Here is a 27,268-nt window from a genome sequence, read left to right on the forward strand (position 1 = left end):
TTGCTATTAAAGAAATGCATCCTGTCTGATCTAGGATTGTCTAAGGGATATTTATAAAGATCTTGGGCAGAACAGCATCAGTAAGCACTGAAATCAGTATCTGAACAAATCTGGAAGGGCCAAATGAAAATCTGGCTTGCATTAGATAAACAGAGAAAAGAAAAAATTATTATTTCACCTGTTTTTGTAAAATAGGATAGTGTCTGCAGATGCTTTCATTGTTAAAGTGCTTTAGTGGAAGCTGCGGTCTGGAACATTAATGTGTGCAGAGGTGGGCAGCTGTGAATTTTGGAGCATTGCAGATGTTCTATACTACTTTGAGAGTGTTTGATTAATTTCTCTGTCCTTTTCTGAAGCTTTTATGGTAGCCATCTTTTTCAGGACAGAATTTGTAGAACTTCTTGTGCCATTGTATGTGGTGCTTATTTTTAATTTTAGAATTGCTTCCAGGTGTACAGAGCTGTCTTCTGTTGGATCCCAAGTAACTTGATAGATATTTGGAAGGTGTTCTGATAGACCCATGTCCTTAGCTGTTGCCTCTACAATGTCCTGCATGGAGATTTTCTTCTGGTTGTTGACTGGGATATTGCTGGAGTTCTGTTTTTCAAAATGTCCTCATGTGTAATTTTTAAATTTGTGTTTTTCACACAAAGTTATAGGTAGGTGTTGTCTTCAGCTGACATCTAAATGGAAAGGAACAAAGGAACTTAAACATTTTAGAAACAGAAGCTCTTGTTTGGTACTACAGTCATTCACATGGGGTTTGTTGTATTCATTTAAGTTTATTAAATACTTTTGATTCAAAGAATGTGTTTGGTGCGTAATCTTCTTTCTTTGTGTGGAAGAGTAAAACCAACCTTGTAGAATTTACAGAGCTTCTGCCAGGGAAACCAGTTCCATTATTTTGGCTATTAGGTAATGCTAGTGTTTTGTTTTAAGAGAGCAGATTTAAACATCTACTGTATGATGCACAGATACTGTTCTGAAGGAATTTAAAAAAAATTATGGTCTCTTCAAGCTCATCCTGATTGATGTTATGAATGATAGGCCTTTGTAGTTAAGCAAGAAGACCCTTATTCCTGGTAGTTTATGTGTCCTGGCTTTTCTTTACCGGACAGAAAACTCTCCATATTGTTAGAGAGAAATTCTGAAATGGCTCAGTGACCTGCATCATGATCATTTTGTTTCAAGTCTGGGGAATGTTAGAACTATTGTATGTGGGGAAAACCAAATCCAACCTTGGCAAAGTTTATCAAGCATATTGCTTTTGATACTTGTGATACTTGTCAATTCTTAAAAAAGTAACTTGGTAATTTGCAGAATTAAATTGGTTGGAGGTTACTGTGTTACAATTGCAGTGTAGTTAACAGGAAAAATCAAATATACATCCTTTTATGCATGTAAAATGGCTGTATATTGTTTCTAGAAATCAAGTTAACATTTGCATGAAACTGTCTTTGGATAAAAAGTACTGCACTGAAAATGTGTGTGTAAAATAGAGATCTTGCTGGAAATAATTACAGAACACTTGATGCTGTGTTGTTAAGTTACATGCTGCAGGTTGAATATAGCAACTTGGCTTGCTGTTCTTGAGCTACATAGCAATTGACAGGTTTACTTATAATTTTGAAGTAAATGGACCAAAACTGCTTGTTATGCTGGGAAAAAGAATAATTGCTAGTTACAGTACCTGCAGAAAAGGGTTTTTTACTGCTTATTTTGAGAGATTCTTAAATTGTAACAGCATAGCAAAGTTTGAGTCTAGTTGAAATGAAAAACCTCTTGTAATCTTATAATTTTTTATTTGTTGACAACTCTTACAAGCATGAACAAGAAGGGTTCTGAAAAATCTTTATTTCTGGCAGTCTACTCTTGGGAATTAGATTGGGACTCAGTTGAGGAGATGACTTTTATATTTCTAAAGTCTTCTCTAGTAAGTGCGGAACACAGATCTGGGCTTGGCTAACTGTCTCTGCATAAGAGGCCAGAATCCCATTCTCACTCTGCCAATATTGTATTTTGTCCAGTGCTATGGTAACAGGAGCAAAAGGTTGTAAAAACATTCTTTGCCAGAAAAATGAGCAGATGCTTCTCTCAGGACACATAGGAAACAAATCTACTTAATAAGAAGAACTAGTTTTGATTTTCAGATTTCAGAGTGAACTTTCACTAACTTTCTTTCACTTTATGATGGTAGTTTGTTTAGTTCATCTCCGTCCTGGGTTCAATTATAATTCGGTGTCATTGACTGTTAGCACCACCCTCAACAGGTGGCTTGTACAATGGAGGTAAGCTTTCAGCAAGATGAACAATGGATATCAAGAGCAAATAAATCAACCTGTTGCTGCCCTCTTTCTGGCAAGCCTTTACAGTGACAGCAAGGAAAAAAGCCTGTGAGTTGTGTGGTCTGTTGTGATTTTTCAGAGTCAGACAAGAATACGTCGGTGTTTGGTCACGTAATGGAAAGCAAATGCACATTTGAGGTGATGGGACTCTGGTGCGTGTGTAGCACTTCGGGGGTTAGAGCCTTGGGCCTTTAAGTGGTTCTGCAGTAGGCAAGGACAGCTGTCCTGTTTGTTTTAACACAGAAAAGGAAGAGGGGCAGACTGGGCAACCTTTCATGGAGGAATGAGGGGAAACCTTTTCTGATTCTTTAGTTCTGTGCTGTAGAGTGATCAACTGCCACTGCAGCCCACCCGGGCTCTGCTAATTTAGCATACATCTCTAGGTTTTGGGGTTTGCTGCCAATGGTTCTTTTGCCTTCTAGACAAATATTGTATATTGCAGCTGTTGTGTGAAAGTTTCTTATTTTGATCTGTACTTTTTGATATAAAAATAAAATGTTTTATGGGGATTTTTTTTTTTCCTCTCAGACTGTGGGCATAGATCTGAAGACAGTTCATTTCTTTCATTATGTCTGAATTAGTAGCAGCTTTAAAAAGCGCCAAGTAAGAATAATTTCAAATTTAGGGTTAACTGGTCAGTATGAAGGAATCTCTGTAATCCGAGTGTCTTTATTTCCTAGAAGAGTGACTTTGCAAATTACTGCCCCCATTAGTTTAAACGCTCTATCTGATGTCTTTGGGAGGCATACTCATGGTACCTGATAGCTATACCTCTTTACTTCTCTTCAAGCTTTTGTTAGCCATGGTTACCAAAGGTAGTTAATTTAAAGTATAACTTCTAGTGTGATAAAATGTTGGGCTTGCTCAAGTGAGGAAGTAAAGAAAGTGAATAGCGACTGAAAGATTTGTATTAGATAGGGTGATGATGTGGGAAGAATTCTGAGGATAAAAGTACTGCATTTGCTGTGGATAGGCAGGAGAGGCTTTCCAGCAGCTTGCATTCCTTGAGCTACCTCAGTCTTTTTGAGTGCCTGAGGAAGTGGGACAGTGCGGCGGAGCTCGGTGTTGCTGTGGTAACTGATGTAGGCGTTATCTCCACACCTGCCAGCCTCTCTCGGGAGACTGGCCGAATATCGGGTGTGTATGTTCCCCGGGTATGCTGCAGTTACAGCCTGGCAATTACAGGTGTCCTGCATCTGAGTGTTTACAGGGGTAGGTTAGGTTCTAAGCTGTAATGGTGGAGGGCATGGCTGTGTGCCCTACTTAGCTTTCCTTGCTATGAGCTTGTGATGTCTGGCAGTGGACACTTGGAAACAAAATCTGCTTCTGCTGCCACAGATCACTCTGCTTGTGATTCTAAATCAAAGCCATTAGCTGACCTCAGTTACTGCTATGTAATGAATTGAAATGAGAATTTATAGTGGAAGGAAGAAACTGGCAAAATTGGGAAATAACTCAGTTATTACATAAACCCCTGTGACTAAATAATATTTTGTAAAGCTGAAGTAGGTATCCTTTCTTAGAAATGGTAGATTTTGTCAGATTTCAAGAGACAGAAAAGTCTGTTCGTCTAATAGTGGGGAAAACAATTTGTGCAAATAGCATTTTTTCTACAGCAGAATGTAATTGCTATATGATTATAGTTCTTACTTGTGAAAGCTGCTTTGCATATGAAGTAATTTTTGCATATGGTACCACTTGCTTTATTTTATTAAGAAACTGTAAAATTAAATTGAGTTTATCAATGATTTTGACTTGTAAACTCAATGAAACCTCTGCATACTAAAGCATGCTTGGTGAATGAAGAGTTGTAGAACAGCAGATACATGAGATAATAGAGTTAAGCCTGTGGATCTGTGCTGTTTCTGAGGTTCTTTATCCAGTGCATTTGTATTGACCTAGCCTCTTATGGCCACAAATGTGTTGATACTGTGCTGCTATTAAAGCCAAAATTTGCCTTGTATCTGGAACTCCAACAACAGTTATGTTGTTATAGGAACTAGGAAATGACCCACTTCTCTCACCTATGTTATTGCAGAAGAGCTACCAGAGTAAGATGAAACCTCCACTGGTTTCACAGGATGAGCAGAGGAGTAGGTTCCTTTGCTGCTGTTCCCTCTTGAGCAAGAGCAAAGTCTGATGCTGTGCAGCAGTGATGAATAACTAGTAATATAACTACTTATTAACTGTATTTTAGATGTAAATACATTTTGATGCTAGCATGCTGTTCTTGTGATATGATTTCTGATGCATCATTTTTACTGTGTTACTGATGTGTTGGGAAAGTTTTATATAACCTTGTCTAGTAGGTTTGTGTGAATATATCATGCCCTGTTATTTTTGCATAAACAGGACTTTGGCTCTATTCTTGAGGAACAGGAACTTGCGAGGTCTGATGAGAGCAGGAGATTTGTGTGTGAAAACAGGTCTGCTATGCTTTTGAATGTATGGAAATAAATACAAAGTTTGATTCTGGTGATGGTTAAGGGAAGCAAATGACAAATTTGTTACAGTGTTGCAGCATGGAAACAGTGATACAGGTGATTAGATGTCAGGGAAGCTGTGCTTTCCACAGCTCCCATTTGCTGTATTTTTCTCTTGGATAGAGGAGAATGATATTTCTGTCATAGATCTCAAACCAGTGAGCTAGTTTTACCCTCACAGGAAGCCTTGAATGCAGTATGTATTTTAAAAAGTGGCTTTTCCTTTCAGGAGGTTAGATTCCGTGTGTATTTCTTTGAAAGGTAGCTTTCCTAGCTGTTAATCAAACCTACATTTTGAGGCTCAGCACAGAACTGAAAACATCAAATAAATTTACAGCAGTAAAAACAAAAGACTGCAATTTAATGCAAATGACCTTGTAGAGACTGCAGCAGATTATTGATGCTGAGTTTAAGATAGCTTAAAAGTTAGGCAGTCACACTTGTAATCAAGAACGACTAGTGAATCATTACAGTTTTTTAATAGTTTGGAAAACAGAATAACTTGATGTCAAAGGCTTTACTAGAGTATGAATGCTAAGAGTATATTCTTTAGCTAGCATGCGTGCTATTAGTATATAGATAAATAAAAATCAATTATAAATATTATGTTAAAATGGGAATAACTTTATATAATATTAATATTAGCATAATAAGATGAATAAATTAACCTTGTGTTTGGAAATTACTTTTTAAAATACCAGATTTATCACTTGGTCTTTGAATGTTGTGTGGATTATAAAGTGTAGTGATAGTTTGGATGCATTCTTAATTCTAAACCCAGTATTTTCTGTAATGATTGTGTTTGGCCTAAATGCCAATGTTCCTTATGCAGCATTGTTGATTACTATGTGATCTCTGATCAAAAGATGATGTGTTTTACTAAATGTAGGACATACAGAATTCACAGTGCTGTGAGAATAGCCCTAACCCCACTATCAGTTGTAAAGAGAAGAGTTTACTTCAGTATAGTCACATTTAAAGGTGTTCAAATTTTAAATGCACTTTGTGTGAACAGCAAGTTAATTGCTTTCATTAAGATGTTAAGTAGAACCTTTGGATGCAGTTGTGGAGAAAGTATTTACCTTTCAGCTTGACAGATATTGATAAGGTGGGATGGTTTATGTGCCTAACTAATCTCTGTCTGTGCCCGGATGGTCCATCCACAACTGAAGTTCCATTTAGTGCTGATTCTTACACTGTGTCTTGTCACTATGGTGAGCAGTTCATTACTAGAAAAGGGGTTGTGTTATTAGGAGACTTGACATGCTGTGCTTCTTTCTTCACAGATGTGACAAAGAATTTTCAAGCAGATTACTTTAACTGTAGTTAGTGTTCAGATAAGGTCATGCTAAAATTATTGTGAAGTAAAAATATTCTGTCTCCAAACTCTAGAGCTACCATTTCTACTAATTTATAGGCGAAATTACCAGTCTCAATAATCTTGTTGCTTCCCCTGTTCATGGTCTCAGTTTTGCTGCTCATGTTTTCTTTTGAATGCAGAATAATATAAAGCAGTAAGAGTTGTGAGTGGGTTTGTGGCAGGGTATGTGTGGAGAAGTATTTCCCATTTGCATCCAAAATGTTTTTTGCTTATGTTGCTTAACGTTTGATTAATTCCAAATGTTTAGGGTGCACAGTACATGTAAATAGGCAATGACTATGGGCTCTCCTTAATTTTAAAAGAAAGGTGTATACATTTGAGTAGGGTAATCAAGTGATCATCCTTTTGGCTGTTATTCCAAAATAATAACAGAAATAATTACATATGTATTCATTATATAATCATGAATAAGCAGTTACATAGAGACGGATGTTTATGCATGGACATGAATAGTATAGAGATGATGCTATTACAATTGACAGGAACAAAAAAATGCTACTCCAAACTCCAGGTACTGTGCCATTTTGGTTATATTAAAGAACAGGTAGACTGAGTTTCCCCGTGTACTAATAGAACACATAGATTGTTCTGCATCCAAAAGGGAAGTTTGAGGTTTCTCTGGTGCCTCAGAAATAAGTGCCTTGGATTGCTATGGCCCTTAGTTTTTTCTGAAACTCTGGGAGAGCTCATTTCCTTCTGTTCTAATGTGTCAGTGATTGTGTCTGCTGCTTTGTGCCTGTTTCTCCTGCGTGTTCGAGACCAGCTCCTTAGGAATTGGTGGGTACGTGTTTTTTGTCCTGGAAATGAGCAGTTCCGGTAGTGAAAGAGGAGTGAGGGATATTCTTTATCAAGTTTTTAATGAGCTTGTTTGTTAAAACAGAAAACTACTGTATTTTTCACTGACAGTTATGTAAGTTCTTGGCATGATTTTGACTTAATTATTGGATTAATGAAGCTCAGTTTTCTTCTCAATCATTTTTTGTAGTTCACGGAAGGACCTCAGAAAGCACTTGGATGGGCTGAGCAAATGCCATCTGTGCAGCTGAATAAAAGTGTGTAAAATACTTAATTATGTATGAGGCTTTCAGTAACTTCAAGGAATTCAGCAACAATTAAAATGAAAAGGATGATATAAGAGCTCAATCTATTTTTCACAGGAAAACTGAAGTGTGCTTTGTCAGTATCACAGTTGGGCACATTTTGAACTGAATAATGCAAGCTTGTTGAACTCTAGCATGCAGCTTTTGTTCCTGAGGCTTCTTGAAGCTGATGCGACCTCAGCAGAAACCTGAAGGGTTTTGCTAGCTGGTCATAGGACAAATGCCAGCTTGGGTTTGTGTTAACAGTAATCAAAAGAAACAACTGTACCATTGATTAAATTAAGGTAATCTTCTGTCTTAGTTTTAAAATTTTACTATTACTTTTTCATCATATATTAAGTATGATTTTTTTCACTAAACAGAATAGATGCTCTCTATGTTGGGTAATTGATTAGTATATTCTGGTTATACTTTTTTGTGTAGTTAGTCTGGTGTCAAACTCTTCAACCTCAGCTTCCACTTTTATGCCTAAATATTACTGCATAAATCCACTGCGCACTGAGGAGTTGATTTGATTATGAATTGAGATTTCTTTTTTTCCATTCAGAACGCTGTTTACTAAAAGATATGAATGACAGTAGTCTCAGGAATGAAAAGCTCTATTTTTTCACCCCCTTTCAATTCAACATTAAGTATTAATCTTGGAAGAATTTTTTATTGTAGTTGTATTGCTATTGAAGGCAACAACTTGTGCCAATGTTCTGTAATAAGAAACACAGTTTCTTTCTCAACTCATAGGTCCAGACTTTTTGGCTCATCCGGTAAAATTTGTATAAGTCTTGTTAGCCCAGCTGCAGAATTGTGAACTTCCCAAGTTGATGATGACTACTGGATAAATAAAAATTTGGGTTTTTTTTTTAAGAACCATAGCAGAAAAGAAACCTAGCTACAATAACCAAGTAAACTGCCAGTAGCTTTTAATACTTCCATTCATGCACTACTTTCAGACCTGTCTTTATGAGCTGTTTCCAATTCATAGGAAATGTGGTTGGTTTTCTGTTTTGTTTTTTTTTTTCTAATGTGTTGCTATTCTTGAAGTCTTTCCTTTTATTTTGGTAGCATTGGTAGAATTCTGAGCATTTGGTAGCATTTTTTCTTTTATCTAGTTTTAGCTACTGAGATTGATGTGTTGTAAATCTTACTGTAGGGTTAATGTTGCCTGCCATCATTTGTTTCTTTGTAGAATTTCTCTATCCATTAGTAGCTGTTTTTCTATACAAAATTATTCAACTTTTTAACAAGGGCATAACAGACCTTATCACTAGGATTTGGCTGGTCACTCTTTAGGTGGGAGAATGCCTTAAATTCTTGGTTTTTTTCTAGCCCTGCATTTTATTTTCTTTATGCATGTAAGAATTCCTTTTGCCAGTCATATAGACAAATAATTTTGTCATATGTAATTTTGTCAATTTTGTCATGTCAATACTTTACTACGTGTTTCATTTTCTCATTTGCCCCATTCAATATTAGTTTCTTCTTTATAATCTGTTTTTTAATTGCTTGTATAAATATAAAAGTTTGTGCTTTCTTAGGCAGGAGACTAAACACTGAGACATTTAATTCCTAAAGTGAAAGGATATTTTATATAGTCAGCACTCCAGGCTATTTCTTATTCAAGTCTGGTAATGTAATTGTGCAGTGTAAATGAAACTTCCAGAGTGGGAAGAAAAAGTGGTGCCTGGGCTCTGCATCCTGACGTGAAAAATAATCATCTTTACATTTACTGCAGGTTGAATTCCACATAATTTCTATTGCTAGCAATTTGGTTTATACAGTCTAATAAAAAATGAGCAATATTTTCAGGTGAACATTTATGATCATTGCTGAGTTGTTAGATTTAGTGTCCATTGTTGGACTGGCACGTTGAAGTGGAAACTGTTAATAATTCTCCAGTGTCTGAAAGCAAACACACACTGTTGCCTTGTGTATGTAATACATGGCTTTTCTGACTGACTGTGAAGTCTGCATTTGTAGCTGACTTGAATGGCTTTGATCTCCTTTTATCTAAAAGCCCCAGTTTGTGTAGTCACTGTAGTCTGTGCTGTAGCTCTCGGGCTGGGTTCATCCTGTGAAACATTTCTATGTAGTTGATAGCTTGTTTTGTTTTCTGGTGGAGATAAAATAACTGTTTCAGTACTGGGTGCTTCCCACCAATGGAAAACACTCTCCAAGGAGAGCTGGGCAGAGCCATGGCTGCTGCTGTGTCCAGGTGCATGGTGAACCACTTGTTGCTGCAGCGGGGAGAGCATCTCCCAGTAGGAGCTGACGCTGTCCCCACTCCATATGTAGCTGGCAGGAGCATCAGATGAACTCTCAGTGGTGAGTCAAAATGGTTCTCTTACTGCTGAGAGCAGGAGAAAAGGATGCTGCCTTGTGACTCACATGGACACCTGATGTGTGCATTGTATAGAGAAAAACAATAAACAGAATAAATGCTAAGCTGTTGCCTGGAAATTCTGTAACATGGGCACAGAAGACATGATCTAAACATTTCTATTTAAGGCTGTGAAGATAATCCAGCTGTGATACTCAAGTATTTTAACAGTGTGTTAGAAGTTGAAGCTACAGGTTTAAGAAGTGGAGACACAGCAGCATTTTTAACGCAGTTAATGGAAAAATATTAAGAGAAACATGGGACACTCTACAGTTTGGGTGAAGAAAAACTATAGGTAGTGGAGGGGTGGAAAAGCTGTAGTGATGTTCCAGCACTTGTTCCTTTTCTTGCAAGCTCAGCAACTCTGGGTAGTTCTTCCCTTTTATTCTTGCTTGTATCCTTCCTTGTGTTCCTCTGGCTATGCAGTGGTTTGGATGAGGTAAAACTTATAATTTGGTTTATGTATCATGTGATTTTCACTTGAGATGTGCCTGGTCTAATTCACTACAGCAGATGTAGTGTGCACTTGGTGTTGGGGACATCTGCTGTGACAGGTACTGCTGATTAAAGTAGATCCTGAGTCTCCATAATACCATGACAGTTGCTTAGACCATAATTCACTGAGGTTTTTTTTTTTGCTTTTTCTTTGTGACATCTACATAGTTTTACTAGGGGTAGTGTTTGCAAGTTTGCATGTCAGGAAAGATAATGGAAGTGACTGGAGTTTAAAACAACCATTTGTTTCTAAAGTTAGTTCTAAACTAGGTCAGGTACTCAGTCTGCCATACGGCCCTGCATAGACAATGGAATGGATATGTTTGGTCTAGGAATGAGAGGATCCCTATGTTGGCAGTGTTTCAGAAGACTTGTTTGTCAGACCATAGCTTTGACTTCTTAAATTTATTAACCATTAAAAAAATACAGATAAAACTGAGCTAATGGTTGAAAGCATTGCTTTCCTAGGAGTTGTGTGTGGATAGATGTTATGAGCCTGTATTTTTTCATAGGCATGCATAATTTTATGCATTTGAGTGCTAAAGATACTTGAAAACTGAAATGGAGACATACTGAAAGGTCTGCTTCATGGCATTTAATTTAGGTCAGGGCACTGAAAACACTTGCTACCAGTGCTTGATCATGCTGAACACTATGTTTCTGAGAACTGAAGGGCTTCAAGGACTCTGGTTAATATGCTTAAGTATCCTCAGGAACAAGTCTTTTTGTTATAATGAACACGGAACATGTTCCTCTTGTTTTTGGTATTCTTCATAGAAAGAGTCTTCCATAGGTGACTTAAACTACTGTAGAGAGTCTTACCAGTTTGTTTTTTTTTTCTTTCACTAGGGAATTTTGGTAGGTATGGATATTGAAATAACTTCTTGTCTGCCTTAAAGTCTGATGTGAAGCGTACTGGCTGGTGCTTTGGTGCTAGGATTATCAAGAGTATCAGAACTTAGACTGCCAAGGATTATGTTTGAATTTTGTTACTGATGACTTGAAACCATTATCTTATTAGTAGAAATCCCTTTATTTACATAATTTCATACCCAGCGAGCACAGCAGCATTTGCAACAATGTAATTTGTTGTCCATGTGGAGTATAAATAGGGATTTTGTTACGTAGGAGCACATAAGGTACCATCTCTGAAAATCTACTTATCAAATTAAAAGATGGATTTAATGCTAAACACAACTTATAATTTCAAGTTTAATTTTAACTGGCATTTATTGTTATGTTTCTACAGGGGAACTTACGATTTTTCTGTAAGTATTCTAGAATTTTTACTCTCGCTGTGAGTCATTCAAGTTTTCATCTCTTGAAAGTTTTCAGGGTAAACACGATTGTTTTAAAATGCTGCCACTAATTATTTTTTGTTCTTTTGAAATGGATTGACAGTAGTAGGTTCAAATAGTCATTTTATTTTGAGCAGATTCTTCACAGGAAGAAAGTTCAAACTTCAGTTTTGATGTGCTAAATGTGAGTGGAGTTTGCCTCAGAGAATTTTGGGCTCTGTAAAAAGACATGTAGGACAAATCACAGCTGTTACCAGCTAAATTCATGAATTAGACACCTCAATCAAATGGGGTTTTGTGATGTTAACAGTTTCAAAGTGGTTTATAGTATTGTTTTATGAGATCTTTAATGCATTTGAGCATTGAGAAGTCAGTTTCTTGTTGGTTTGATCTGGAGGTGACTTGAATTTAGCTATTGGCTTACAGTCCTGGAAGGACTAGCTCTGAACATGGATTCATATTTGTGCTTCTTTAAGCAGAAAAACTATATCAGAGGCTCATAATACTTGAATTTAAGGAAATTTTTCCTTTTGTTCTCCAACACTTCGTCTATTAATGAAAAAATACTGTGTTTCCTGGATTATACTAATTTTTTCTGGATATACAGTGTACTAATGGAAATCAGAATTTTCTGCTTCTATAAATAGCTTGGCAGCAGCTGCAGAGCCAAACAGGAGAGCTTCTGGTAATTTTTATTATTGCCACTGAGAAATAGTTTGAATGGCTGTGGAGCGTGCCTGCTGCAGGGGAGTGTGCAGGCTGAGCTGGGGGTATGAGCAGGGAGAGGGGAAGAAAGAGTGTATTTACAAGCCAGCAATGTGAGAACAGAGGTACAGAGCTCGATGTTCCTTCATTTGGGAGTACTTAAGCTGAGTTTCAAGCTCTTTTATGTACAAGACATACTACTCAGCTGGTAAAAAGTCATGAGTTCTTAAATGAGATCTGGGGATAGCATTTTTCTAACTTCTTTATAGTTGAATATAAGACAGCATTTGTAATTGTGCTCTGTTGGAGAATATCCTCATGCTGTGCCCTGAGGAGTTCCTAAATTTTTCAGTTTCTTCTTCTGTTGGTCTCGTTTTGTCTTCTGCATGGGAGAGAAACATGGTGAGAATGCTCACCTCTTGCAGCCTTCCTTCTTCCTGCCCCATCGAGGCAGCTCTTGGATGAACAGCAGCTGCTACTCTCCTCCTTCCTAGCAGATGAGGACCTGGTACCAGTGCAGCCTGCTAACTGGCCAGTTAAGTTACCAGTGCTGTTTATGGACACAGGAACTTGCCAGGAAAGAAAAAGTATTGGATATCTTTCATATGAGCATTTAATGAAGTCTTGTGTCTGTTTACATGTGTGGGAATTTTTTTCCTATGAAAGCTAGCAATCTTCTTTTAAGAATCTTACTACAAGGTCTTGGGAAACATATTGAGCTGTAGGAATTGTTTTCCTGAAATACAGATATACTAACTTTGTGTTTCTCAAAGTACATATAATACAATGGATGTTAGATTCAGCTTGTGCTGAAAGATATGGAATGGCTTTGTATTCCCTCTTTATTAACAACACATTTCTTGAATCTTGATATCCAACCCATATGGAAAATATAAAAAGCCAAGGAAATTATGAAATACAGTATTATAATGACAGGTGGGAGTAGAGAACATTTATCAACCATTGCTTTAGAAACAGCACCATCAGCCTGTGAGATGGCTAAAGATCGCCTAAAAGTGAAGTTCACTGTATACTGAAGCCTTGGAAACTGGAAAGTTTCTTAGCATCTTAGTTGTATGTTTTACCAGTGCTTTAATCTGTATTCTTTGTACTGAATTGCATCTTAGTGTTGGTAACTATTTTTCAAGGAGAAACACAGAAACCTAACAATTAGATTCTTAGTGTATTGTTTTTAATGCTGTTTGAAATGTATGTGCGTTTTAAAATTTCTAATGGATATATTGTCTGTTGATAGCCTAAATACTTTTAGGTGCTCTACTACTAGAAAAATGGATCATATTAATTTTTCATAGAAAATAGTATTGGCAATGTGAAAAAGTACAAAACTTGTTTAAGAAGAAAACATGGACTTACTCTTTTTAAAATATTATTCTTCTCACATTGTATTCAGCTACCATTTTATGAGAGTAGTTATAGTTCACTGTGAATGATCATTTGTGACAACAATGAGGTCTAAATGATTGGGAGAGATGAGGAATATGGTATTTGGCAGCTTCTTGTAGGCTGTCAGGAGTTATAAACGAAGTACCAGGTTTAGAAAAATTAAGCAGTTCTAAATCATATAAAATCTAGGCAAAATAACTAATAGTTACCTCAGAGTGCTTTGCTAAGTAAATTGCTAAAATTCTGAATAAGAAGTTGGACTTTTGGCAAGAAAAATACAAGTATATTTAAAGAAAAAAAGAAGCTTAATTCTTCTTTGGAAGTGTAGAAACTCTTAAAATACAAAGGTAGTATCTTTTGTGGAAAAATAGTAACTTGTATTTAGAACTGGTTTGACTTGTATAATTCGTTGTCTACAAAGGCAGGCAAAAAGAGTTGATTCCAGGAATCTTTGCGTGAAAGACTTTGTGCTAAATAAACCTTTTCTTCCTGTTTTTCAGTCAGCAGATAAGCAGCGAGCCCTGGAAGAAACCAAAGCCTACACAACCCAGTCGCTAGCAAGCGTAGCCTATCTGATCAACACTTTGGCCAACAATGTTCTCCAAATGCTGGATATCCAGGCATCCCAGCTTCGGCGCATGGAATCTTCAATCAACCATATTTCACAAGTGAGACTTTTTTATTTTGCCTTTGATATTACAAAGCAAGTAAAACTCTGAACTGACATCTTGTGAGAAGAATTTGAAACAGAAGGATGTGGTTTTTTCTCATATTCATTCTGGGATTGGGTCTCATCATGTGGTTCTATACCAGTGTTAGTATGAGCATTTTACATACCAAAGCAGCCAGATTATGTTTGGAGAGGGGGTCATTCTGCATAAGTGAAAAGTACAGAAAAATTGCGAATGGTAAAAGAATATTATGCTAAAAATATGCAACGGATGGTGGAAAACAGTATTTGTCACCTTTTTACTTTTTCAGTTGGTATAATATTGGCATCTAATGACAACAGCATGGATGACAAAAATGGTTTGCTCCTGGCTTTTCTTAATAAAATGTACTTTGCAGTGACATGAACAAAAGCCAAAATTAATGTTTCAATTTGTGTATGGCTGCAGAACTCCTGCCTTTGTTTGCAGTTTTTCTGAGCAGCAATAAACTAAGCTACTATAATCAGGAACCCGGGTTCAGTCGCCATATTGATGAGAGAATTTTGGCTGCCAGAATGGGCTGAGAATGAATGATAGATAAAAGTGGAGGTTTACCAGCCACTGATGGGTTAAAAGAGAAATTTAAAACAACTCTACAACAGTTTCTGGGTTTTGTATCTGTTTACTGAATATTTTGTGTCTTAGTTGACCAATACATTTTGGCTACTAGGGTTTCTTGATCTCCTTGCAATAAAATAAATTAAAGAATATTGTAGTATTTAGAAGAACATTTGAAAGTAGGGACTGTTTAAGGTAGGAAGTAAGTAGATGGATTGGATCTATTTGAACCAGCAAAAGAAGTGAATAATTTTATGCTGGCTTACTGGGCTGAATTGCCTCTGCTTGGGTCAGAGGAATACCAGGGCAAGTACAAAGAAAGAGGTGGAGAGGATTTTCCCTTTTGATAGTGCTGTGCTATTAGATTGCCTCAGTTGTCTCATGAATCTGCATCAAAAACAAGCTGTAAGTTTGATTTCTTCTGCTAAAAGCTCCATGTTAATCCATCCATGGACAAGTAAACTAATTTTTTTCTCCCCAGAAAATATTATGAATTACCCTGTGTATGCCTGTGTGCTATATCTATATGCTGTGTGTGTGTATGCATTTCCTCACAGGCTAGTGCCAGCTCACACGTGTTCCAGCTGGTTGAGAGCCTGATGTAAAAGACAGTATATTTTGCATTTCATGAATGTGGAAAACTCATTTTTGTCACACAGCTTCTGTAAAGTAGCTTTTGTGGAAAGGGCCATAGCATTTTAAATTTTTTCCTCCTGAGAAGGTGACATTTATGCAGATTGAGAGCTAGTTTAGATTGTTTTTACCTTTACACAATTCAGCTAGTTATTTAAAATAGAGCACTAAATTAGCAGTACCCCAACACTTAATGAAAATGTATCTGCAGAATTTCATGGGATGAGCTTCAACAACCAAAAAAATATCTGTGATGGTCTTTTTTTAAAATACTGCTGTAAAAATGAAAATCGAGTTTGTTTGGGGGGATTTTTGGTGTGCTTTATTTCAGGTTGTTTGAGACTGCATCATCTGTATGTAGGATGTTCCCCAAATCTTTATAGAAGAAATAATAACACAGGAGCAGAGAGTATTTAAATTTTGGATATTATATACATGAAGTGTATTGATCCAAGGAACTTTATTGAATTAATGTGTTTGGAAATGGCTTCCTCCCATAATACCAATATTGTAGATTAGTGTGTTACTTGTCTTAATTTGCATGGTTATTATTTTTTTTTTAAATTAATGTACACATTTTCTGTGTAATTAAATAATTTATTGGTTTTGGTTCTGAAATTAGCCTCATCTGCAGAAGGTTTCCTTGGTGTTTATGTTGGGTTTAAAGTTTAGTGAGCTTTTCCTAACAGTACTGAAAATGCATTGTGGTGTAATCCCACAAATTAGGATTTCAGTCAGCCTGACTTGAAATGAAGTCATGTAGTAACATAGTAACAGAAACAGAAACATAGTAACATAGAACAGAAAGCAGGTTGGTAATTACAGGTGGTAAATTAATTTAGCATTAATGCTTTGGTCAGTAGGTCTTGGTATTTAAGTTTAGAAAACATTACATGCAAATTGTGGATGGATGGAATCCTGCTTTAAATTCTGGTTTGGGATTCCACATGTTCTCCAAAGAAGGGACCAGAATCATTTGATTCTTGGTATGAAAACTTTTCCCAGAGCGCTTGTTTTGTACAAGTAGCTCAGACTGGGAGAGGTGTGATTAACGTTTTAAGATAAAATGCTCTGGTTTTCTGTTTGTTGGTAGAATGCCAATTTATATCCCTTTCTGTGTTTCCTTCTAAATGCCAGCCTACTCAAAGAGCTGGAAAGGAAGCTGATAATCATTTGTGCTTTTTCAAATTATATATAGGTTGTGAATAAGGAAATTGTTACTATTGAAACTATTTTTATGCCAGTGATTAAATCCTATTGGTTTAAAAATTAGCATTACTTTGGTTTGGTCTGAAAGCTGATGAATCTATTTTTACTTGCCTTCTTGAACCTTGTCCAGAACTAGATGATACACAGTGTTTCATATTTGACTAAGAATTTAAGTCTTAAATACGGATCATATGTATAAATATTTATGCTTGTTAAAAAAATTATCTTGCAGCTTTCAAGTTAGCAGCCACTGTGAAATTTTACTAACATCCAAATTCTTTAAATTAATCCAGCAGATTTTCAGGTTTTAATATTTGTATGATGAGAAATGTTTTTTTCAGGTTTAGTTACAGAATCTCTTACTTAGCAAGGTCATTTTAAAAACTGCTGCTAATTATCTAAACGAGCACGTTATCACAAAGATGAGTGGTAGTGCTGAGTTTTCTCCAGTGGCACTGTGTTGTGGGGAGGTTTGCTGCATCCTCGCCTTACAGAACTGACTGCCATGCTCTTGGCTGTGAGAACAGGCATTGAATACACCGCAGGCTTGGATTCTCTGCAGGCAGCAGGTGCTGCTTAGCTGGGCTGTAGTAGCATCTGTGAGCTGCTCAGTCTCTGCAGCGAAGTTCACTTGGACTTTCCACTGAAGTCAGTAAAGGTTTGTGACCTTTCTCGGTTGTCTTATTCTTGCAAGGCACGAGAATAGCAAAAGACTTGAAAAAATGGTGATGCAAGGCAAATTTTGCACAGTGCATATTACCTGTTAATGGAACAAGGAGCTTTTCAGCATTTTTGTAGTATTTATGATCTCTTTTTTTTTTGTGTATAAATTACAGGCAACTCGAGACAATTAATGTCACATTTCTAACATGTCAGAATTAGGCAGTTACCAATTTTAAAGTAATAATCCAGTTTTCAAGGTAATTTGCAATTAGTTTGAATTGTGTCAAATTAATAAGATCGATAAAAAATGAAAGCCCAGCAATACTATATTTAAGCAACATTTTCTTCTAAGATTTTTGAAACTGAATTTTAAAAGCTCAGACTAACAGACTGACAGTTAATTTATAAATTTAAATTAGAATGGTTTGAGAAGAGGAAGAAATGAAGGCTTCTGGAGACTCTTATCTCTGAAATTTCCCTGTAATTTAGACTTTCAGCTTGCTGTTGTGGTTTAACTCCAGCTGGAAACTAAGCACCACGTGGCTGCTCACTCACTCGCCCCTACCAGGCTATGGGTAGAAAATCAGAAGGGTGAAAGTGAGAAAACTTGTGGGTTGAGATATGTACAGTTTAATAATGATGGTGATAATAAAAATATAGAAAATTAATATTTAAGAGAGACATAGAACCCAAGAAGAAAGGCTGCAAATGAAGGCAGTTTCTCAGCAGCAGCTGCTGAGCGCTGCCCAGGCAGTCCCCAGGCAGCAGTGCCCAGCCAGGCTCCCCCAGCCTGGTGCTGGTGACCATGAGGCCACATGGAGCGTCGTCCCCTGGGTCAGCAGGGCCAGCTGTCCTGGCTGGGTCCCTTCCCAGCTTCTTGTGCAACCCAGGCTACCCAGTGGTGGGTGGGATGGGGAGCAGAAAAGGCCTTGACTCTGCAGTCTCTGCTCAGCAGTAACTAAAACATCCTGGAGTTATCAGCTCCGTTTACAGCAAAAATCCAAAATATTGCCCCATTCGGCAAAGAAAATTAATTCTGTCCCAACCAAAACTAACTTTAGTTAGTTCAATGCTAACTTAATACTTTGAGAAGTTTTGTTTACTGGTAGAAGAGAATATTTCTCAAAACTCATGAGTTCAGTGATTTAAGTGAACTTGTGAGTAGTGTTAACTTTCCCAGAAATTTTTTCATGTGTTTTTTCGTTTTATTATTTGCAGAGCTTGAGATTGGCTTTGTTTAATTCAGTATGAAAACCTGATGTTTCAAAATGGCCAGAAAATTCCTAATAGAAAAAAATGCAGTGGTTCATACTTATTTTTCACCTTCTGCTCTCCCTGGGTATTGCAGGGATCTTGGAAAGCATACAAAAAGATGATGGTAATGAGCCTAACCTCTAACAAACTGTCACTTAAAAACTTTTGCCAAAGCTAATGGAGCTATGTTAAACAAATTTTTAAAATCATAATAATGCTGTCAGGTGTCCACAATTTCTTGTTAGAAAACAAGTTTTAAGTTTTAGAAGGGCACAGTGTATCCCATCTGCTTTTTCCAACAGTTTTCAAGCCAAGTGTTTTGTTAGTCCGGCTCTAACCCCAAAAACTTCTTGTTAGAACTTTGTAAACTGATGAATAAACATTTTGGTGCATTCTCCTGCCTTGATAAGGGATTTATGTTAGTACTGGAGGTAATAATTACCTGTGTGTTGAGGATAAATGTTTTCATTTTCTTCAGTAGCAGGTTAATGTTTGTTACCCCCTCTACTAATGGAACTTTGTGCTATTTTATGGGTGTATTAGGATCTCATGACTTTCATAGTCTACTAAGCAAGAAAATGAAATGTTTGGAAAACTGCCAGCATAGTGCTTTTCGATACCATCTTAGGTGTGTGGACTAGAATTAGGTGCCATTTGTATACTTTTAGTCATTCCATAGGTATTCAAGTTAGAAGAGATGTTCTGAATCATAATGCAAGAGAAATCCCACCAGATGAGCTTCAGGTTTTAATTGGGTTTTATGCACTTCATTGTTTGTTACTGTAGTCATGCCTTACGATCACCAAAGTCCTTAAGGAAGCTGGTTGTACTTGTGGCTCCTATTGAAAACCCACTCTTCATTCATGGAAACGGCTTTGCACAGTGCCAGGATACCATTGCTACAGTAACGTGAGCATTAATATCTGTACTTGCATTGTATTAGTAGATAATTACATAAGAAAGTACTGAAAGAACATATTCAAAGTTGAAGAGTTCTAACTCTTGAAATAGAAAATGAGAAATCATCTTGCCAACCCTGCACTAATAACTTCCTTTTTGATTTGTGGATTGAAATTAAGGCTCTGAGTGCAATACCCAAGGTATGAAACTGTTTTGAAGGACCAGATTCAGACCTATAAGATTTTGATGTTCCAGTACATCCTGAAGCTGCTATTGCAGCTGAAGTTTTTTCACATGCTAGCAAATGATATCTATCAGGGGCCTGTGAGACAAAGAACATACAAGAGTCGTATCTGCAGTTCTGCAGTGATGTGTCTAGACCACAGATAAATTTCTCTACTGCAGTAGAGATTGAATTTGTCAGTGGTATCAAACATGAGACTGTCCTCCCACGTTGTTGCCATCACCTATCTTCAGCTTCTTTAGTCAGTTACCACATGTGCCTATGTGCCCTCTGACTGGTGAGGTGAGGAGGCTGTAGACCATCTTTTCCAGAACTTGTGCTCCTATTCCCTATGCTGCAAAAGCAAAGGTCTAGCACAGAGAAGGGCTAAAGGCCTGAGATGGAAGATGAAGTCTTACATCTTACCCTGATGAGAATGATGTACTTTAGGTACTCTGGTCTGGAAAATGTTGGTGTGCTCTCTTTGCACTTGTGCTTGTACCATAAATATAGCACTGTAAGAGCTGTGAAGATCTGATCTGCACTGCTGTATTGGGGGTTGATGTGTAGTCCTGGTCATCTCGGGGTGCTTCAGAAAGGACCGTGGCAAATTCATTGGAGGGTGATTTAGTTGTTAAATAGTTGCAGAAATGTTTCTGTTATACTTGTGTGAACTGTGCATTTATGCAGAATTTATATATTGGCCAAATCTGGGTGAGTTTTTGTGTGGATGTCCCAGATAGTTTAACTACCTCTGTTAAATTTCAAATCACTGCTCAACAAATTCGAGCTTTCCAAAAAGAGTTTTGCCAATACATTTCGACCTTAAAATCTGTTTTTCTGTAGTTTTATTTCAAGAAATAGCTATGCACCTGTAGTGGAAACCTTATAGTTCTAGGCAGGTGGAAAGAGAGGTGGCAGAATGTGCATGACAAAGCTGTAGCTAGTGCTTAATTTTGGCAAAGTTACAAAATCTTGAAGATATGTTGCTGGGAGATACTAGGCAATCTTGATGATAATATTATAAGCTCACATGTAATGCTTCAGGTATTTGTGGAAATCCTTCTCCGGAAATAATGCAAAGAAACAACTTACTGGAAGTAGTTTGTGGGTTGGTTGGGGTTTCTAAAATTGTTTTTGTAATTTTAAAAGTTGTGATGATTGTTCAAAGTAGCACAGGTTCTATTAGCTTGATTTGGTATCAGTAGCGCTAACAGCCAGGTAAAACAGTGTAGCCAACCCCACTGCTCCAGTGCCTGCCAACAGAAAAATAAAATAGACAAAAATGTGTGTTATGAAAATGAGTTCTCATTTGTACCTGTTCCCAAGTTACTACAAAGCCTGGTTCAAAACTGTGAAAAGTGTTTCTAGTGCCATTCATGATCACTAAAGTGGTAAAAAGAATCTGTGAGTGTTTAGAAATCCTTGTGGTGGTTCTGGATGTTTTTACTTCTGTTTTTTATCCTGTAGCTAAAACTTTTGTTCACAGTTGAGCAAATTTCCTATATTGAAAGCTATTTTGTGAACAAGCAATTATTTTTGGTTTAAACAAGTCAAGGAACTCCATGGCCCATGAGTTAAGGGTTTATATTTTCCTGGAAGAGATAAGTGGCTTTTTCGTAGCATTTTCTTACTTGTTACCTAACAAGATTCATGTACGTGTTTTTAGGCAATTAATTTTCAGCAGGACTTTGTCTTACACCAAGGATTCTCCTGTGGTACTGATTTTAATATACAAAGGGAGGGATTTCCAGTGTTGGCCCGTGGCATCCAAAGGGAAGACAATGGGCTTAACCTCTGGCTTTATTGTGGATTAATTAGTATGGAACACGTACTAAAATATAATTATTGCTTTGTGATAAGTGAGTTGTAATGACTGAAATACTTCCTTGATTTGTCCAAGTGAAATTTTATTCTATCATAGTATTACCAGTCCTAATTTAGCAAACTTTTACAGTGTAAGAAAACCTGCGTATGGTTTGTTTTTCAGGTCTTAAAATTAAGGTTTGGGAAGGCATCCTTACACTTCATCTGGTTGAAGCCTATGCCAAAGACAAGCTCAGAGAGCAGTTGTAAAATAAAAAAGGATAAGTGAAGGAGTCTTATAAAACAGTGTCAGTAAATTATGCAAACTACTAAGATTGGAAAGGAGAAGGAGGGTAACAGAAAATCCAAAAACCCCCCCCACTATTGGTGTGGCTTTAGAGGTGGCAAATTCAGCATTAAGTTGAAGACAGATGATGTAATAAGTATGTAGTGATATGTTTAGTACAGTGTAGAGATTTTTGAACCATTAGAACTGATTTAACTTTTTTTAATACTGACTCTGTGTTCCAATGCATACCACTGTTAGTAAATACACTGCGTCTTTTGTAGACGGTGGACATTCACAAAGAGAAAGTTGCTAGAAGAGAAATTGGTATCTTGACTACAAACAAAAACACCTCAAGAACTCACAAAATCATTGCACCAGCTAACTTGGAGCGACCAGTTCGCTACATCAGGAAACCTATTGATTATACAATTCTAGATGATATTGGACATGGAGTGAAGGTAGGTGATATTGTTAAAACAGCCAAACTGCAAATTCATTGTCTTTGTATATTTTCAAAATTATCTGATGCTTTTCATGGTAATATACCAGTTTCTCCTTGCCTGGACAATGTGTCTATAAACATGAGAGGAGTCCTGTCCGATTTCCAGTTGTGCCTTCCCCTTCTCTTGCCCCATTGTTTCTAAATGTTGCAAACTCACTTAATCTCATTTCTCGTTGGGACTGAGTCTCACCTTTTAAACTGATTCTGAATATCAACTTGTGTGATGCTGCTATTATTGTTTGGGTCAGTTGCCAGGGATATGTATATGGGGACTGAAGAGCTAATGACCATCACTTTTCTGCCTGAGTTAGCACCACAGAGTGTGATCCAGCTGTAATTGCCACTGGTTTACTTCGACACTTACTCAAAGGAAGGGTTTGCATGAGGTGTGTTATGGACTCCCTTTTCTTCTTTTTGCCAGGGTCAGTTATATACAAACCCAGTGACGTGCTTTGTTAAAGGGAGCTCTCAACAACTTCTGTGCCATATGGGGTTTTGGGATGGGAATATTACTGCCATGTTTAAAGCCAGCTGGTTTGCCATTTCAAGATTAGGAAAAAAGGAGTTTCAGGGCAGAGATCAGACTGAGACACACCTGGTGGCTGTTTGATGTACAGAGCAGCAGTAATATAATGTGGTTAGATACATCCTGAATATAAACACACTCTTATCAGGTGTGAGCTCATTATTAACTTGTGGTGCCAGGGAAACAACTACGGAAATGAGAACACTGACAGTATTAAAGTTCCAGGAAATGAAAGGTAAATAACACAAAGTGATGTCATTTTTACAAGGCAAACTAATGAATCTGTAAACCTGCTAAGTAGCAGTAAGGTAAGATGCTTCTTCCAGTCAAGGTACACCAGAATTTCTTTTACTTGACATGTAACTGGATTAGGATATCTCTGTTGTCGTATTTGATTTGTCTGCTTGGATGGCCATTTAAATGGGAATAGGTTATTCAACCTAACTTTTAAAATTCAAATTCAGAGCAGTTTGATTTAAATATCTTTCCCAAGGAATTTTATTTAAGGTCTTTTCAACATCCTGTTTGTTAACGGGAAGTCTCCTTCCCCCCATTTCTTACCCAAAGAATCAACCTCTGAACAGATTTTAAAAAGGACAAACAAAAAAGCATACCAAACCTTAATAACTACAGTTTTGACTAGGAAATTATTACCAGTTGTGTATTAAAATCTGCTATTGATTTTGAATTTATGCAGGTCATCAGACCTCCTTCTGGATATGGATGGAGCATCTTAACCTGTAGGATTGCTGTTGCTAATATTTTAATCATCGCTTTTTGTTTTAGGGAGATAATTTTAGAACTCATTAAAGAATAGTTTTTAATTGCTCTGCAGCACAATCTTATTTAGCACTGGCTCTCAATCATTATAATTGGTATCCCACTTACCTCAATGTTGCAGTCATACTAAGATGCAATGAATTACGTTCTTCTGAAAGAGCATAGTTCATCGGATGGATGATGACTTGAGTGTGTTTTACATCCATTTGTTATGCTTGTGATAGACTTAAATTACTTTCACCATGCACTATGTTTGTCTGGAAAAGAAGTGTTGTGTCCTTGTGAAACAATAATCAAAGAACTTGAAGTCATGCTATCCTTAAGACAGTAAATGTGTTCCAATCAGGTTAATCCTGTGTTTAGGACAGAAGAAATAACAGCTTTCTTGCTGATGGGGGAAAAGGTGGCCAGTTGTGCTTATGAACCTGTTTTTGTTCTGCCTGAGTAACTACAGATTAGTTTATCATATCTCTGGCTGTAGAACAGAGAGAAAAAAAGATAGGTAGAAGCTTTACATTTGCCTATTTATAGCTCTTTATTGTTTGAGTTGTGATACTTTTCCCTTCAAGTGAGCATTCAGGAGTTGCTGCATAAACAGCGTTACACTTAGCATCAGGATTCCTCAGTCTGCATTCTTTGTCCTTTTTCTGCTGAAGGGATTCTGCTCCAGTACTTGGACCCAGAATAATGTATTTTCAGGACAGGCATAGTGCTGATGGCAGCAGACATTCGTTGCAGCCCCTGAGAAAGATGGCAAGCTGGACAGAGTAATATAGGAATGAAAAGGAGAATTCCTGGCCGAGAAATTCAGTATACCATACTGAGAGAAGTGGAATATTAAGAGGCCCTCAAGCATCTTACTCCTTCCATTCAGAAATTTGAAGCGTAGTAGAGACAATGTTCAGGAAGTGTTGCTCTGCAGAATGGTTCCTAAATAGGTGTGAGAGAATTCAAGTGCCTCTGTATCATTCCAGCAGTCCCTCCTCATCTCCCCTCCCTGAAGCTACAATGCTGCAAAAACCTAAAGAATCTTTTGTGTGAAAGAGGCTTGCTTTCAATTTTTTTCAAATGTTTCCCAAGTTACAAAGTCTTCCAACCTATTGTTCCTGCCAAAGAGTTCTTCAGTCAAGAGAATGGGGAAAAAATATGTGCTCCCTTCAGAGAGGTGTTTATTAAGGCATTGTAGTTACCAGGCAGTGTTGCTGAGGTCTCTGCAGATGGACCTTCCCTTGTAACTGACCATGGTGCCCAGTACAGGGGGGCCTGGTTTTCCAGTGTAGCTGTACAAGGCAGAGCCTATATTGGTTAATTGATCCACAGAACTTTAAATTCAAAGACAGATTTTCTAGTAAATCAGATTATGATTTTTTAGTAGAGCAGGGTCACTTCTAAATTGATGGAACAAATCAGTCACTCTGGATGCTCTACTGTTTATCAAAATATTTAAATAATTATTTATTTGAATATTTAAATATTTACCTGAATATTTACTGCTCAGTGCTGCAGACAGTGTAACAAATTTTATGATAGATGTAGAGGAATTGAACTAAAAGCAGATAATTCAAAGAGACGGACAAGTAATTTTAAAATAAATTGTTATGGAGAAAGATGTATGATATTGTGCCAGTAAGATGCAAAACTTGGTGTCAAAAAGCTAGCACTTAGGCTTTAAAGTAAGATTTTGCAGTTGATTAATGTCTTAATTTATAGTTCAGGAAACGTGGATATGTGGTACAGTATCCATAAAGAGTGCTGTACTTCTTACAAGACATAATGATTTGCTCTTGATCTTTGTTCAAGAGAGATCTCATGGCACCAAGTTAACTAACAGCATTCTCTAGAAAAGAACATACATTACCGTAATATGTTAAAGCTTCCATTTCAGCTACTTATAAATGTGCTAATGCATGTAAACAATTTGAATTAGCTCAGGCTCATTGATAAGGCTAGTCTTTGGCAGCTCAAATAAATTAATCTCTGAAGTTAATCCATCTAGGCCTCGTGATACATTTTGAAAGAAGCTGCCTTTTTTTTAGCACTGTAAGAGCTTGAGTAAACAGTGTACAAGCATTTGAATGTTGATTTAAAGTAATAATTTAAAGGCTTTGTTGTCAATGTATATTAAAAGTTTCACCTTGAAGATCTTTTGTTCATGACATTCTGCTTTAACCACTCTTTCTATGATCTACTGATACATTATTTTGTTAATGCTGAATGCTTAACTTTTTTCTTTCTTTTTCCTTTCTCTTCATATCCTGAAGTTCCAACTAACCTTTCAATGCTTTTTTTCCTTACCTCTTTTATTTGCTCCATTTATGCATTAAGTGGTTGCTTAGATTTAAGGTAAGAAACCCCAGGGCTGGATTTCCATTCTTCTTCTGAGATTATTACACACGGGGAGATGATTGACATCAGTGCTACTGATTGTTTAAAACAACACCTGCTCTCCCTTCTGTGTCACAGAACTACTGTTGAGTAACTCATTGTGGATAAGCATTTTGTGATATAAATTGATGTGCATATGAAAGGAGGTTAACACAGGTAATTTTAAAAGCTTTGTGGTAAAATATTAGCTGCCCTCAGCATATCTAGCAGATCATGTATGAGGGAGGGATATTGTGCTAGCCTTGTGTCAACCAAAGTATACATGGACTAGATAGCAGCTGAATATGAGCCTCCCCCTGTGTAATATTCTTTTTATCCTATATACGGTGTAAGTTATGGTTTGATTTGGATTAATGCTTTAGTGTGATATTGCTCAGATAATGGGCTCCAAAGGTGTGTAACAAATTCAAATCTGTATATTATTTTTTAAAGTTGCAGTATTCTTAATTTTTTCAGACACTGATAGCAGTGCTTAAATACTCAGAGGGACTCGCATATGGAAACTTCCAGAAATGTCATAATGGTGTGAACTTAGTAACTTAGTAACTGTTAAACAACAATACAAGTGATTTATTTAGTTGAATATTAAAAGAATAGTGCATCAAAGAACTCAGGCTGAAGTATGTCAAATTCTTTAAATGTTAGCAGTCTTAGTGGCTGCAGAAGCAGCAATAAAAAGCATCAAATCAATTAGCAAGCAGTTAAATTAAGTTCTATAATATTATGGTGATGTTCATAGTACATTAATTAATAGCTAGGTTATAGCCTTTGAGTGTGATGATCTCCTCCTCCTCCTGAAGTGCAACTGGTTTGGTGAAAGAGGGTCTGGAAGTTTTTTAGTAGTGGGTGCCACTGTTGTAATGAGGGAACTGTATTACAGAACTTAGAATGCCAATATGTAGAATGAGTATATTAATTAAAGGAAGCTTCAAGTTGACGTGAAATATTTTTAAGTATTTTCTATGCTTGGAAAAAGCTAAAAGAAAATCCTGCAGATTCCTGAGATTGTCTGTAAAACCAAGTATTTCTGTAGATATCTCCATGATGTCCCTGTGAAATTGGACAGATGGTACTTTTAGTCAGGCATTTAAGTGTATGTAGCATCTCTGATAACAGTGGAAAACTTTTAATTTATGAGAGAATTCTCACATGTAATTTGAAATTTATTTTTACAAAGGTGTGTGAGGTGTACAGTATTTCAACTCACTTAGTGTTTACATGCTTTTAATTTGAGAATGGCAAATT

The 27,268-nt window shown here is 36.9% G+C and overlaps 1 protein-coding gene across 10 annotated transcripts in view; it reads left to right on the plus strand.

The window, feature by feature from the left end:
* The window catches only part of ABI2 (abl interactor 2), a 66,031-nt gene that overhangs the window by 12,759 nt on the left and 26,004 nt on the right, over positions 1-27,268 (plus strand). For 4 of the 10 annotated variants that reach the window (XM_088058564.1, XM_088058563.1, XM_088058566.1 and 1 more), the window contains exons 2-4: positions 14,086-14,253; positions 22,112-22,288; positions 25,964-25,981. In XM_088058564.1, the coding sequence (XP_087914690.1) occupies positions 14,086-14,253; positions 22,112-22,288; positions 25,964-25,981 (363 nt within the window). The remainder of the gene's footprint in view (positions 1-14,085; positions 14,254-22,111; positions 22,289-25,963; positions 25,982-27,268) is intronic. The other 6 variants (XM_088058565.1, XM_088058568.1, XM_005519867.3 and 3 more) reach the window with 2 other exon arrangements.

Source organism: Pseudopodoces humilis, chromosome 8 (genome assembly GCF_049639895.1).
Source record: "Pseudopodoces humilis isolate 2021_Gansu_Grassland_sample_001 chromosome 8, ASM4963989v1, whole genome shotgun sequence".
NCBI lineage: Eukaryota > Metazoa > Chordata > Aves > Passeriformes > Paridae > Pseudopodoces > Pseudopodoces humilis.